We start from the raw sequence: 15537 nt of genomic DNA, 5'->3' as shown, positions 1-15537 counted from the left end.
CTCATTATTTGCCTCTTGGAAATGACGTATAGATTGGATTTTACAAAAATATCCCTAATGGTAAAGTTTTAAGAGTTATTTTTATTGAACTTTACTGAGCATAGTTTACTTTTTTCTGTTTATTTTGTAGATGCTAATATCCAAGCTAGAAAAAAACAAAAACATGAAACCAGAAGAGAGAGCAAATATAATGAAGACTTTGAAAGAGCTTGGAGAAAAGATCTCACAATTAAAAGATGAATTAAAAACATCTTCTGCAGTGTCCATACCTAAAGCTAAGACCAAAACAGAGGTATCTGTTTGCATTTTTCATTTAAGATAGGGTTGTTGAACATCTGTTATGTGCTTGGCACTTTGAAAGTGCAGTGGTGCCCGTAGGTATACAGTATTCTAATGGGGAGACAATTACAGTAACAAGTTTTTAAACTATTTCTGTAGATGCTATCAACTCTTGAGTTTTTTGGTTCTCTGTGCTGAAGATGAAACTGTTAAGAGTGATGGTGAGCAAAGAGATATTTCCTATCTCAGCAGGGTTTTTGTTTTGTTTTTTTTTAATAATTCTATAATCAGTAAAACTATTCCTTTTAATAATCAAAAGGTCTCATTGGCTTTAATATGGGTAAAAATGTGACATTCTATCGGGAAGAATAATCAGAAATCCTAGATCCATTTAAGTCTAATTTCATTGATTTTTGTTTCTTTATTCTAGGAGAATGCTTAAGGTACATAGTGGTTCCATTATACTACAACTCTGTAGTGGGATTTTAATTTCCAGCCCTTTGGGAACTGAGAATAGATTTGTCAGATATATAAAACAAATTTTTATGTACAATATTAGATTACATTTTAAATTGTGGTTCTCTATTAGTATAGGAATATAAAGTGTTTTATTAAGATCGCTTTATAAGGATAAAAATGTTTTTATTGAAATTTCACCCAATTATAGAAGGAACATGTACACCTTCAGAAAATTAAAGAGAATATGGGAGGAAAAAATCTCTCAGTCACATACCTAAAGGCTGATAATTTGTCTGTTAGCAAAAAAAGGAGTAGCAGTAATTATAGGGTTTCTAGCTGAAAGTAATTATGTAACCATTACATTCGTACTATTAATGAATTTTTATATAACTTATTTTGTCCCATTGTGTATCATTTATGATGTTTTATTACGTGAAAATTATTCTCAGTTGCTTTATCTCAGATGATTGTTTTCAAGTTTAAATTTTTAGGCCATTTTAAGCAGTAATACTGCTTATAATTTTTATCGATATTATACTCTCTACATGTTGTCAGTATTATATTTGTAAAGTTACTTTCTCTAAAAGAGAAAGTATATAATGTGTTTATTACATCACTCTCATTTTTCCAAAAGAGATATGTGTTATTCTGTAAGTATAATATTCTAAATAAGATCTTTGGAAGTTATCTAAAAAATAAATTTTACTTTTAATTTTTCCAAAGGCCCAGAAAGAACTATTAGATACTGAATTGGACCTTCACAAGAGGCTATCCTCAGGAGAAGACACAACGGAATTACGGAAGAAGCTCAGTCAGTTACAGGTTGAGGTGAGGCTTAAGAGGATTTACTAACTCGCTGCATTTAACATCTCAAAAAATAGTTTTCTTCTGTTTTCCAGGGTTTAGTCTAACAAAGTATATTGTATTCTACCTTTGATTGTTGTTATTCAGGCTGCTCGATTAGGTATCTTACCTGTGGGCCGAGGAAAGACCATGTCCTCCCAAGGTCGAGGAAGAGGCCGAGGTCGTGGAGGACGAGGAAGGGGCTCACTGAACCACATGGTGGTAGACCACCGCCCCAAAGCACTAACTGTTGGATTCACTGAAGAGGAAAAAGATGATTTACTTCAGCATTTCTCAGTAAGTTTTTAAAGTGACAAATGCTATCTCTAAAAACACTATACAGCATTTGCTGGCTGTATTGTCTGTAAATGTCAAATGTTTTATAGATTATTTTTATCGATAAATAAGGTATAAAAACATGGATATTAGCAAATTCTTATTAATATATTCGAAGGTCAAGAAGCAACTCATACTCTGTGATTCCATAATACTCCTCATAAATGCATTTGTACTGACGAGTTGTTGTGAAGTTATATTTGATTTTTATTTTAGAGATATTACATAGTTTACTGGGGGTTTATAGTAAGTTGAAAGTAATCTGGAATGGAGGCGAAATTCAAAGGAAGACTCTATTAGTATAAGACATGTTTAGTTGTAGTCTATCTCCAATAGCAACCATTTACTTTTAGACAAACATGAAAATAGAGATTTGCTACAGGTAAGTCTTTATTATTTTGAACATAAATGGTGTATCTTATTTCCAGCCACCCAATTCATTCATTAAATATTTGTCGAATGTTATTTGTGCTATAGCATTTGTATTAAGATCTCATTTAATCTTAAATAAGTGTATAAAGTACATGTAAAATCCCATGTGTACAGATGGGAAAATAAAAGCCTAAATGTAAGTGAACCAAGATCAAACAGTTAATAAATGGTAGGAACAAGATAGAAATACACTGTTGGCTGTTAACACCCAGGATCCCTGTTCCTCAGACAACTTTTTTAAAGGAAAACATTTTCAGCCTTGTTAAGTGTTAAAGATGGTGAGGGAAATCTTAAAGAGCAAGACTTTCTTTCACAACTTCTTACTAGTTTGGCGCCCATTAATCCTGTTTTACCCAACTATTGAAGAATAGTGGGTCGTTTTAAAATGTCCAAATTTTAGAGCCTTTGGAATATAGCCTTTTCACTCTGGGGCCAGTTCTTTCACTAGTCTGACTCTTATTTTCTGTAAAGTGGGTGACTAGCTTTAGTGACTTCTTTGAAGAGTAATGTTAATATCTGGAGGAGCACTATACATGTGGCGGCTCTTCTTGGTGATTGTTGATTTTTGTCTTTAATTTTGAGTATATAAAATTAAAATCTCCCTTCACAAATAAGGTGGGCATTTAGACCCAGGCTAGCTCTGGTGAGGTGATAATGAGTTATATAAAGCAGAAGGTTTCAAAATTGGGTTCTGCAGAAGTTCCAGTTACAAAAATAGGTAATCTTGTTAGGTGGGAAGCTGCATGCTGTGTCCTGAGGATCACTGGAGACTATATATAGATGTGTCATGCTCAAATGACTCTCCTTCCTTCACACAAGTAGAATCATTCTAGAGCATCCAATGATAACCAGTTTTTACATACATATGTTTGAGAAATCTGAAGTACGGCATTTGGTTCGTGGAAAGGGGCATGTCCAGGCATTAGGGGAAGAAGCAAGCAAAGCCAAGGCAGATGAGATAACTTCAAGGGAGAGACACTGCCATTGGTTTAGACAGTGTTATTTGTGTTAATGTTATTTGACAGCCTTTGAGTACTAGAGATACACATACCCTAGTAACAGATATTTGGGCAGTTATAATATGCTTTCTTTGAAATAAATAGAGAAATACATGTGCCTAGATATTATGGTAAATATATTTAGCAGACTTAAAGGGCAAGTAACTTTTCTTTGAGGTCTTTTATATCCCACAAAGGCTAAGGTAGAATGTGTATGTTCAGTATTCTTTTATTGTCCTTAATAATTGTGAAAGGATCATGAAAAAACCATATTTGTATGAAAGATAATGTGTATGGGTTTTAGCAGAGTTATTCTGAAGAGTGAGGACCTGGTTCTGGAGTCCTTCAGTTTGTTTTTGTATTCAGTAATCTGCTAATAATTTATCATAAGGGAATTGTATGGTTACATGTAAATGATACCTATAAGGAAGCTTGGTATAGCACCCTTTGTGTTAGTGAAAATGGGAACAATCTGAATGCTAAACAGTATTTTGCTACTATTAAAAACATGTTTTTAAAGAATAGAAACACAAGAAAATTCTTAGGATTGACTTTTAGGTTAAAAAAAGTGAGCTACAAGATTAAACATAAACTAGGAATGAAAGTACATTAAATTGTTAGGTCTGGGTGGCAGAATTCAAGTTAATTTTTTATTTTCCTCCTTCTAAGCACTTCTCTGTTTTCCCAGCATTCCAAATGAACATGTATTACTTTTTAAATCAGACTTTTTCATATCACATTCACTTTTAGGTTGAAGCATCAGCATTTTTATAGTATATTTTAAAACCAAATTTGAAGATATGTATTAATATTGGTCTTTCAGGTCCCAGATACCTATATAAGAATGTGTAAATTAAAGTCTACATAAATTTAAACTATAAAATACTTAATATACAATGTAAGCTATTTATGACAAAATAAAACATATGTAATAACATATAAATATTTTAATAGTAAATGTCATAAGTTAGCAGACATTTTCTATAAAGGATCAGATAGCAAACGTGAGATTTTTGAGGACTACATACAGCCTCTGTCGCATTTTCTTCTCCTCCTTTGCCTTCATTTGCCTCTCCCTTTCTCTCTTCCTTCTTTTTCTTCTCCTTATTTTCTTTTTTTTTTTCCTTTTAAAAATGTGAAAAACCATTCTTAGCTGACTGGCCATTGAAAACAAGATGCCAGGCCACATTTTGCCTGAAGACTGTACTTTTCAGACCCCTGGTATATATAATTATTATGTTACTTTATATGTTAAATGTTTAAGTTTAAAAATATGGAATAATGTTATATATACATAGAATTTTATATATTTTAAAGATAAAATCAGTGAATACAGAAAGAACATTTAAAAAAAGAATCCTTATTTGTTTATCTTTCATTTGACACAGAGGTCTGAGAATATTAAAGACTTTCCTGAGGAATTCTCTTTAAATATTTTAGTATTAAATTTTAGGTCAGTAGCAGAAAATTTTAGGGCACAGTCAGGTCAAGTGCTAATAAGCTGCATTCCTTTACCCCTGGTTAAAGAGAGGTTTGGCTAGTTTCAAAAGTTGTTTATACTAAATGTTTAGAATACTCAAACTGTACTTTGGTAATTTTCAGATAATACACACCAATTTACACAATTTTTGAACTGTGGTAGTATGATTTAGCTGTCATAGTCAATGATATAGGGTGCATCTTCTTTTTTTTTTCTCTTTCTCATGAAAGTAATACATACTTCTCAGGATTCATTTGGCTGCAAGTAAAAGATAAATAACTTGAAAAATATGCACATTTTCTTTCTTTTCAAGAGGTCTGGAGGTAGGGAGGTTTTGGGTTTGATTAACTCAGAAAGTTAGCCCACAGATTCTTTTCATATTTTTCCTCTGCTCTCCTAGAATGTTGGCTTTTGTTCTTAGGCCTTTTTCTTCATGGTGTCAGGATAGCAACAGCAAACATCATGGCTTCTAACAGGGCAGAAAAGGAAGTGTACCTTTCAAAGGCAGAAAAGGAAGTGTACCTTTCTTATGACATTTAAAGATAGTGAGTAAACCTTCCCAGAAAGTATTCCTCTCCTCTGCATCCCCCCAAAACTCCTCTCTTGTGAACTACTGATATTTACTGCTTTATGATGGCCAGTTAGGATGTTTCCCATTCTTTCACTGTTATTAACAATATTATATAACTCTTACTGGATTTGGCATGTTTGAATAATTTGTTATATGGGACAGTTTTACCTTGAGTTAAGATAAGTAGATGTTTGACATTTATTGAATGTGTGGATGAGCTGGGAATAGTTGTCATAGTTATATAGCATTTCAAAACAGGAAGTGGGAATAGGATTGTCAAATATGGGTGGGGCTATAAGAGATGCCAGGAGATAAATAGTTTTTAAAAAATTACTTATATTTTTAAGGTTTCAGTCTAAACTTGTAGCTTATCAAAGCCAAAGGCCAATAATTATGTTGAGACAGTATTTGTTGTCCTTATTATGGCTTTTATAGAGTGATTTTATACACACACACACACACACACACACACACACACACATCATTCAAACAAAGACAGATCTTTTTAATACATAGCTATAAATCATGGACTGTCCTGGGCAAACCAGAACATATGGTCCACTAATTAAAAGGGACTCCACTTTTTCAATCTCTTGTTGGAAATTGTAGATCCACTTTAACAGACTTCTCTCCGTCATTATACTTTTTAAATAGCATAGAATTGGAAAAAAATTGTAAGTATGTGTGAATACAAACTTTTGTGATTTTTTTAAAATCTGTTTTAGGCTGCAAACCAAGGGTCAAAATTCAAAGACCGTCGACTACAAATATCATGGCACAAGACCAAGGTGCCTTCTGTATCCACTGAGACTGAGGAAGAAGAAGTCAAGGAGGAGGTAAATTTAATGGTTGAAAATAAGAGTTGAATTGATCATTTCTCAATTTTATGTTTTTCTTAATATTGAATAGTATTAAAAGTAAATACTGAATTCCTTCATGCATGCAGTTAAGACTAGTCTAGAAGTTTATTAAAGAATCAGCAGGTGCAGAAATACAAAAAGCTCTTTGGGAGGTTATTTTCTGGTATAGGAGAGACTTCTTTATTTGCATTTATTTTGGTTTTATTTGGACTGTAGTTATTTTTGTTCTGGTAAACAAGAACGTGGATTACACGCATAAATTAAATTTTAGCTGGTTTTTATAGCTTTTCTTTGATTCAAGTTCTGTAAGTAATAGATTTGAGTTTATTTTCCTTCTCTGTACAGTTGGTTAAAATGAGAGTGTAAGGAAGTCAACATAAAAGGGAAGAATAGGAAAATCAAGGACTTAAATAATACATGTCTATATAATCAGCTGCTTAAAATATGTGAGAATTAATTTTGCTTTTTTACTCTTATATTTCTAATTGTTTTTTTTTTAAATGGACACTTAGCCAACATTGAAAGCTATTCTTAGTTCATCACAATTCGGGTTTTAAAAGATGTCTAGCATTTATAGTTAATCAAGAGTTTTCTAACCGTATGAGATAATTTTATATATCAAAAGCAGAAACATTCTGTGTGTTAAAAAAGAAAGGAAAGAAAAATCTTAGTATTTGGGGAATATTTGTAAATAATTCTTCTTTAACATTTCAGATTTTTATGTAAGATTTGGAATATCAGTGTCTTGGGAACGTTCGTATGTTCCCCCCCCCGCCCCCATAAAGAATCAGAAATTAACAGGAAAGGTTTAGGAGTTTGAATGGTCATTTACTTTTCTAATTTTTAAGTTAATAGAATAAAATTAATGTCATCAAAAACACTTCCAAGGAAATTTTTCTTTTATTTTCTCCAGTAAATGTTCAATTATTATTTTCCTGATAATACTAGAATAGAAATTGTCTATTAAAACTAAGCCAAATTAGCAGAGAAGAAGAATATATTACACTTAAAAAAATGTTTGGGTTTTTTTTTTGCCCTGAAAGATAATCTGAGTGTATCACTTATAAAGCCAGCCCAGGTTTTATATACTAGTCTGTTTGCGCTTTGGTCTAAAAAGTATTTTACTTAACTTTTTGTATCATTAAATAGATTTTACCCTCTCTTTCTTTAGGAAACAGAAACCTCAGGTTTGTTTTTGCATGATGACGACGACGAAGATGAAGATGAATATGAGTCTCGTTCATGGCGAAGATGAAATCTGATGCAAGCTGTGTAATTTTTAGGAATATTATTTAGAAGAACAACTTTTTAAAATTATTTAACGAAGTCAATGAGCCAAAAAATTTTTTTTATTTTTCTTTTCAACAAAGTAGATTTAAGGACAGCAAGTTTGCTATTTAAACACATCTCATAACTGTTCATGATATTAAAGCACCAAAGGCCTAGTGACTTTTACACAGTTGTGAAGATCCACAGGAATGACATGGATAATCTCTAGAGCCTTATTTTCCACACCACCTGTTTTTGTTGCTATTGGTGTTGGATTATGATGTAAATGACAGGGTGTTCAGAAATTTTATTTTGGATTATAATCTGATAAAATTTCATTAAATGTCAAAATTGCCTGGAATCTCTTAACTCTTAGCTATTATGAATGGGTCGTCAGATAGTAGGAGATATTTGTAATTAAAATACCCTTTTGCTTTCAAGAGTTATCTTGGAAGAAAAGTAAATTTTAATTTTTTTTTTACTGAAGAGGAGTCCATTTTGTATTCATTCTAAATTTGGTGGGGTGGGGGTGTTATGTGCAGTAGTAAGTACTATTTTAGTATAACAAACTATTCTTAAATGCTATAAGGTAATGATAGCTAGCTCCATGGTATTTTCATTTTGTCATCATATTAACTCCTGGACTTCTGCTGCTGATCCTTAATTTGCTTTGAAACTAGTGAGCACTGGTTCAGTTGGTCCTTTTTTTTTTTTTTTTTTTTAACTTTCTCAGAATGTAGAAGGCTTTCACTTATTGCCCCTTTCTCATCCCCATTTTCTTTCTCCTACCTTTTTATTAATAGACTTGCCTTACCCATTATTGAGATAAGTGATTCTTTTGGGCCATCAAAAGTCAGGCCCTCAATAAAAAGTTTAAACCAGCACCTTGATAAATAAGCGTTTTGATGAGAATAATGGAAGGATTTGTGGGAGTCAGTCACCAGCTTTTTCTTTTTAAAGCTTCAGTTTAGTTAATAGTTACACAAAAGGGTTAAAAAGTGTCTGAAATTCTTTTTCTTTTTTTAAATTCTTTTCCTAAATTTAAACCATGATGGTGAGGTGATGAGGTAGGGTGGGGGTAGGGTAGGGTAGGGGGATGGGTTGCTAGTAATAAATGAGAGTCATAACTTGACTTTGATCAGATGACCTTATTTTTTGATAATTTTGTAGCTTGTTGCTATCCATGAACATATGCATCCTTTAGTAGACAGTTTTCTTCACTGTGTGCATTTTTACTGTACACTGTATAGAGTAGAGTATCTGTTAAGTAAAATATATATGTAAATTTATGTCCTTGTGTTCTGAATGTTAGATGGAAAAGCAGAGGAGCAACACTACACTGTATTGACCCCTGGGGAAATAAAATGATTAATGTACATAGGATGTCACTTTTTCAAGGATATGCACATCTATGTTTTTATATGTGTGTGGTGTGAAAATTTGAAACTTCCTGTTGGCTTCAGAACATTCATAGTGATCACTATATAAAGGATTTTTGTTTCCTGAGGTAAAGACTTTCTTAAAATGGAAGCTATTCACTAAGAAACTTAAAACCATCAGGACTCTAGATTTACCTAGCTACAAGAAGTTTAATCCCACATTCTGATTATCTTTTCTACATATTTTCCTGGAATGATGTGTCAAACCAGGATCATTTTTAAGTTTATGTAATTTCTCCATAATAAGGACTTCCTCTTTCTGGATTATTATTATATTTCTGATAACACTGAAACTAAAATAAGCTTGTAAAAGAGTGGAAAACAGTATAATGGGGTGTACCTAGAATAAGCAATCTTGCTCCTCCCTCCTCCATCATCTCTAATGAAATTTTCTTGATGTCTGTGGCTCAGTCGGTATATATTTTGAAAGATTCATTGTGGTGAATATTTTGAGTCCTGACAGTTTAAACGTGATAGAGGGAACAAAGGATTTATATATTTTTTGTACAAAGTTTTTTCTTAAACTGTATAATTTTGTAAATAATTTGTTTGTTTTTTTTTTTGTGTACTAAAACTACCAGCGTATAGATTTCAATAAGAATTGTTGTATTTTTGTATTTGGAAACTGAAAATTACAGTAAATTAATGGAACTGTAAGAAAATTTTCAGTAGACTGACAGTTCAGCAGAATGAGATTCCTTTTCATATGATTTTTTAATCTCAAAATTGATATCTTATTACACTCAGTACAGAGAAAGTTGAGGATTTGTTTGACTTTTTAGTTATTGGGAGAGGGGGTGAAAAAGAAGGGTGTTAAAATAAAGAATAGATAGATACTTTTTCCAGTAAGATTTGAGGCCTTTTGTGTAAAACTTTGTTTTTAATACACCTTAAGAAGGACTAAAATACTTTTAAAAGGTTCTAAGAATTCTAAAACATGTTTGACTCTCAAAAATGAATTCAAAATATGGATTAAATATTGTACAATTTAATGTTAGCATAAAATAGTTGAAAATATATATATATATAGATACATATATTTTTTTTTTAGGATTTTCTTTTATTCTAACCCTCAAATCCCCAAAGTATTAGAATTTCTCTTAAAAGTGAGTAACTACCATGACTTGTTTTCTTGGCATCGTCATTAACAGAAATATACCATCTGAGGCAAATTCTGTTCTTTTTAATGTGTATGACATCTTTCTAAGTAGTTCTGAGCAATAACAACCGCCAACCCAGCTAGCTCAGCCTGGTTTACTAGTGGACTGCTGCTCAAGCTTAAAAAGGTAACCCCAGGGAATGCACACTTTCCCTCAATTTCTTCATGTTACAGTGGGAAAACATTATCACTAGCTAAGATGATAAATTGGAAAACAGTCTTGTTAGGGTGAAAAAGATCCATGGTAATGGATCATTATTTCAAAAAGAAGAAAAAAATCATGTGAAAAGGAATAGTGATTCCTCTTGATGTATAGTATGCCTGTATTATAGTTTTTACAAAATTGTGAACTTGTGTAATAGTATAATAGGAGATATTGTTGAATTTCTAACTGTTTATACATTTAAATTCATATATGTAATGTTTGTTTTATCAATTACAATCTGAATTTCTAAGACGCATGTTGACTTTTGCAATAAAGATGCAATATGGAATGGTTCACAATTGGAAAAAAAAAAAGATAAAAGCGTTACGAATTTAAAAGAATTTGGAAAATTTATGAACCATTCCAAAAATTATAACAATCACCAAAAGAGCTGTAATTCTGGCTTGTTCTGGAAAGAAAGAAAATGTGTGTGTATGCCTGCTCGTATGTGAGAGTGAATGAATAGTGGGTATGTATGTGTGTTTTATGTTGAGTTCATGTACGTGAGAGAATGCCATTCTTATGAATTTGGGTACTGAAGTCACTGGCTATTAAATATTCAGTAGAATAACCCCTCGACAGGGTAGTCTTGAAAATAAAGAAGTGGATTCAAGTATTATAAATAATCTTTGATAGCCATATTTCTTTGTTCATGGATGGGTCTTGGTATCCCAGATATAAAGCACAAACAATTTTATGAAAGCAGTTATTTTAATATTATCTTAAGAATATTAAGAACCTTCCTGCCAACAGTAGGAAGGTTATTTTTCTTAAGCGTAAGAGAGAGAAGGGAAAGATCTTTACCTTGAAGAGATGACCGTTAATTGTGATAGATACTTGTAAGGAATAACAAGGAAGTGATTTTACACTCTGAGATGTGGGTGGTGATAAGAAAGGGAAGCATATCATTTGGGCTCATATTTTCTAGTTTTAAAAATTGCATTTCTTAAAATTACAAAATTTCCCTTCAAGTGATTATGCATTGTTTAAGAAGTCATTCTTTAAATCTCAGCTTTTACAGGAAAATGCTAAAGAATAGGAGTATATTTCATTTTCATTATTTTCAAATAAATTTTAGCCAAATTTTATGAATTAGAAAAATGGCAAATAAAGTAACCATTTGTTTTGAATAGATAATTTATCCTATGTTCATAATAAACATTAGTTCTGGGACTTTTAGGGGGGACAAACAATGCTGCACATAGTTACATCTTTAATATTAAGTCAAATATTTCACTAAAACGGACTTCTCAACAGAAATTGTTGGTTTTAGGTGATGTTTGTACTGATTTTGATGTATATTATTCTAAAGCCATGGATACATTTTTGATCATTAGCCCTAGTATACTATCTAGTATGGGTCTAATGCTATAATAAACAAAACATGAGTGTGTGTGTCAACATGTGGGATCGCTTTAGGTGACAGGATTCCTTTAAACAAGTGGACCAGTATTATCCTGCGGGGCAAACCTACCCATTCAGTAACTTTTTTAGTCTCACAGGTCTATTCAAGGGGCCAACCAACACTGACAAAAAAATAAGGCTACTGCTATTGCATGTATTACGACTCACCTTTATGCTGAATTGATTTTATTACCAAGTGATCTCCTTTCTGCAGGATCATCTACCATTTGGCCTCTTACCTGGTTCTGCAATCAACCTTAGGTTAACTAAACCATCCTGGCATTCTGAGATAGGTGACTTGATACAGGTGAAATTAAGGTCAGAATAGTGTTTGATGATTGTAAGGCATGTATAGTTTGAGTCTACTCTTAGGCTTCCGCAGATTTTTTTTTTCTTTTTTTTTTTGGTGGTAGTGGTCACTCAGCATGAACATTGCTGATATTTTATCTTTGTATTTGTTATGTTATCTTTTTGTAAGGAGCAAGAGAAGAAAGCCCTAATCTAATAGCCCATTAGCTTATTTTTGATGAAAATAAGTCTATTTCCTACATTACTTCAGTTTTCTAACCACTTCATAGACTTCTACTTTAATATAATGGTTTATTATCAAAATAGTAGAGTTGGAGTACTGGTGTAATACTTGATTGTTCAAAATTGTTCTGTACTCACTTCTTTGTCAGGGAGTAGGGATGTAGAAACGAGCCTTTTTTGTCACCTAGCCACGTTTCTGTTCTCGGTATTGCTTTGTAAACACCTCATAAAAGTGAATGTCTTGTTAACAGTTATTTAAAGTCTTTGTGGTTCCATCTCTTCTTAGTTTGTCCCAAACAGCTATTACTGTGAGATACTGATATATTTCTTGTGATTTTAAATTAACTTAGATAATAAGGGCTATATACAGACCTTGCCAAATTAAATTGGTTTCTTGGGGATGATTTGGCTTCAAGATTGAGGTTATGCATATGTTCAGAGTTTGAGTTCTTAGACCAAACACTGCCTTTTTATGTGAACATCTGTTCCTGTATAAACTATTGGGTTCTAGTTCCTGAACCACCCTCCAACAAAATGTTTATTTCCTGTAGGATTCAAGTTTTTTAACATTTAGAGCCTGTAGGGGGCTCTAGAAGGCAAAATTTAGTAGGCCTTAGAGTAGTGACTGAATCTTTTTTTCACAGCAACTCAGTGAAAAACACATTTTGCATCGCTATCCAGTATATACACACACACCCAAACAAAAGTTTACCAAACAATACCCTTATTACTCAATATGCTCCTGATATGTTTGATTATATTCTTGTCAGGGCCCACTATTTTCTTTCAAAATAGCAATTTGGAGAACACTAGCCCTATTGAATTGCAGGGTGGATTGGGTTTTTTAATCACTTTTTCTTGCTGTGACATTGTTGATACTATTTCATATTCTGTATTTTGCTTGGAAAAATAGTCGAGTCTGAAGTTGCCTTAACCTAAAATTAAAGGTGAAAATATATACGTCAATGTTTTTATTGATTGCACGGATGGTCTTAAACATTAAGGTATTTTATAGTGTTTTTTATTTTAAAAATAGATAACTAAGAGTAGCTGCTTAAACTCGCCTGCAGTTTTATATTTTTGTCATTATTTGATACTGGTGTACTGGTGCTACTTAGGAAGAAATTCAGGTCACTTTGTACAGATTATTTGTTAAGAAAAAAAAAGACCTGCTTATGAATTTCGTCCTTTTCAAACATATTCCCCTGTAGGTTTATAAGAAATAGAGATATTGATAAACCCCTATATAAAAATAATTACCTAATCCTTGCCACTTAATCTTGGGTAAATGTGTTATCTGTAGATGTACATGCCTGAGCTTTTCCAGTTTCTGAAATGTAAAAACAAAGATTGAGAACATGTTGATGAGATTGTTACCATACCGTCAGAAATCCACAGATGAAAATGATTTAAGAAGAAAACCATGGGTCATTGTGTGTTCTCTACAAAGTAATGAGATCAGCACTAATGGAAACGTAAGTTATTTGTACATTTCAGTATTTCTATTCTTTGTCCAAGTACATGCCTTTTGGAACACCTGATTTTCCTGTAATAATATGGTACCAAGTAAATGTTTTCAGTTAAACTGGCTGATAATTTTAAACACTTAACTTTTTTAAAGTAATAACTGGTACGTACTGAATGTAGACTGTACTAGATAATGGCTCGATAGTTTGCCTGCATTCTATGCCTGCAGCAGCCCTTCGAAGAAGGTGCTCTTACTGCCTCCTGAACTGAGTTTTGGAGAGACAAACTGGTTTCTGGAGGTCACACAGTCTAGAGTTGGGACTAGGATTTGAACACAGGTCTGACTCCAGAGCTCATGGTCTTAGCCTCTGTGCTCTGCTGCATCTGATAAAATGGAGTATTGCAAATCTATAGAATGTCACTGGTCTTTTCTATTAGTGTCTGTCAAATGCTGCCATTCTGGCTCCATCTATTTTATCTGCCTTGTATTGGAACCAAGCTCCCTTGGGGAGCAACACTGTGTTTTTAGGTAGCATATTGGAAACCATCGCAAACTGTTTATATATGCTAATTTGTGGGGAAACATTTTAAAGCAATAATTTTCTGTGACCTTCATAATGTACAGCCAGCAAATTTGATACATTTCACAATAATTTGGCTATATCATAACCTATGTTTATTTTATTTTCAATTTTATCTTAAATATTTTCCCTGTGGCAAACCGAATTATGATAATCTTGCAGTATTTTTACCTTGCTTCTTTGTGTTTTTCAATATTTCTGGTGGCTTCTTCCTTTTAACCTTGGCATTAAAAAAATCATGTTGTACATAAATAAGTTACATGCTTTAATTTAATGATGTTTTCATATAGTATACTGAATTTTCTAGGCAGAAAGTGCTGAGAATAGCAGTGTTCGTTTATAGTTATGTTTATGCCATAGATTTTTGGAAAAAATATATTTTCATTGAATAAAACTGATGTTCATGTTCTATTGTTTATAGAATAATTTGATTTTTTACATGTTCAGATTTCTTATTTTAGTAATGTCATTCTAAATCCTTGTGGATTTCTAATTTTAGCTATTTTGGCAACTATAAAATGTTCGTTGACTACTAATGGTGTGGTAATAATTGTCATCTACAAAAAAAAAAGATGTAAGCAAGCACCTTTGGGACAAAGGTTTTTTTATTCTTTGACAGCCAATGAGGAAAACAGGCATGTTCTAATTGATTCAACAGAAAAAGTTTTTTGTTCTTGACAAATTTGGTAGCCATTAGGAATATTTCCAGTATGGTAACTGTATCAGGGAAATTGCTGAAGGAACAATTATAACATTCTGCTAGTAAAAGTACATGCTTTTAGAAAGGTGTTTACTGTTAAAATTTGGATTGTGTCATTGAAAAATCTTTAACTTATGCATGTTATTAAAACATTATCAACATGTTTTCCTCTGAAATATTAAAGATGGGAAATAATTTTATACATATGACTTAACTTTGCAGAATTATAACTTCTTATATTTTGAAAATTTTCTACCAATAACTTTAAAGCACTTCTCTCCCTGTGATTTATTTAAATCCTAATAAATTATACATTTCTGCACTTTAGCCATTCATGTGAAAATTATTTGGAGTTATCTCAATAGAATGGTGCTGTGTAGTCTCCTGAGGCCCCAAGTATGTCAAAGAAGTTTCATCCATTTTTAGTTTTAAATTTTCAAGTGACTTATTGATGAATCAGATAAACCTAAAAAAAAAAAATCTTTAAAGATTGAGGTAAATGATTAAAATCTACTTAGAAATGA

At 32.2% G+C, this 15537-nt stretch overlaps 1 protein-coding gene across 2 annotated transcripts in view; it reads left to right on the top strand.

The window, feature by feature from the left end:
- Window positions 1-10718, top strand: part of RBM27 (RNA binding motif protein 27) — a 51464-nt gene extending 40746 nt beyond the window's left edge. For both annotated transcript variants that reach the window (XM_016126584.2, XM_016126583.2), the window contains exons 17-21: window positions 131-292; window positions 1462-1566; window positions 1690-1878; window positions 6124-6234; window positions 7430-10718. In XM_016126584.2, the coding sequence (XP_015982070.1) occupies window positions 131-292; window positions 1462-1566; window positions 1690-1878; window positions 6124-6234; window positions 7430-7513 (651 nt within the window). In that variant the 3' untranslated portion in view covers window positions 7514-10718. The remainder of the gene's footprint in view (window positions 1-130; window positions 293-1461; window positions 1567-1689; window positions 1879-6123; window positions 6235-7429) is intronic.
- Window positions 10719-15537: the final 4819 nt, after the last annotated feature.

This window comes from Rousettus aegyptiacus, unplaced genomic scaffold, assembly GCF_014176215.1.
Source record: "Rousettus aegyptiacus isolate mRouAeg1 unplaced genomic scaffold, mRouAeg1.p scaffold_m13_p_7, whole genome shotgun sequence".
Classification (NCBI taxonomy): Eukaryota; Metazoa; Chordata; class Mammalia; order Chiroptera; family Pteropodidae; genus Rousettus; species Rousettus aegyptiacus.
The sequence above is the reverse complement of the archived record's forward strand: the minus strand, read 5'-3'. Positions and strand labels throughout refer to the sequence as shown.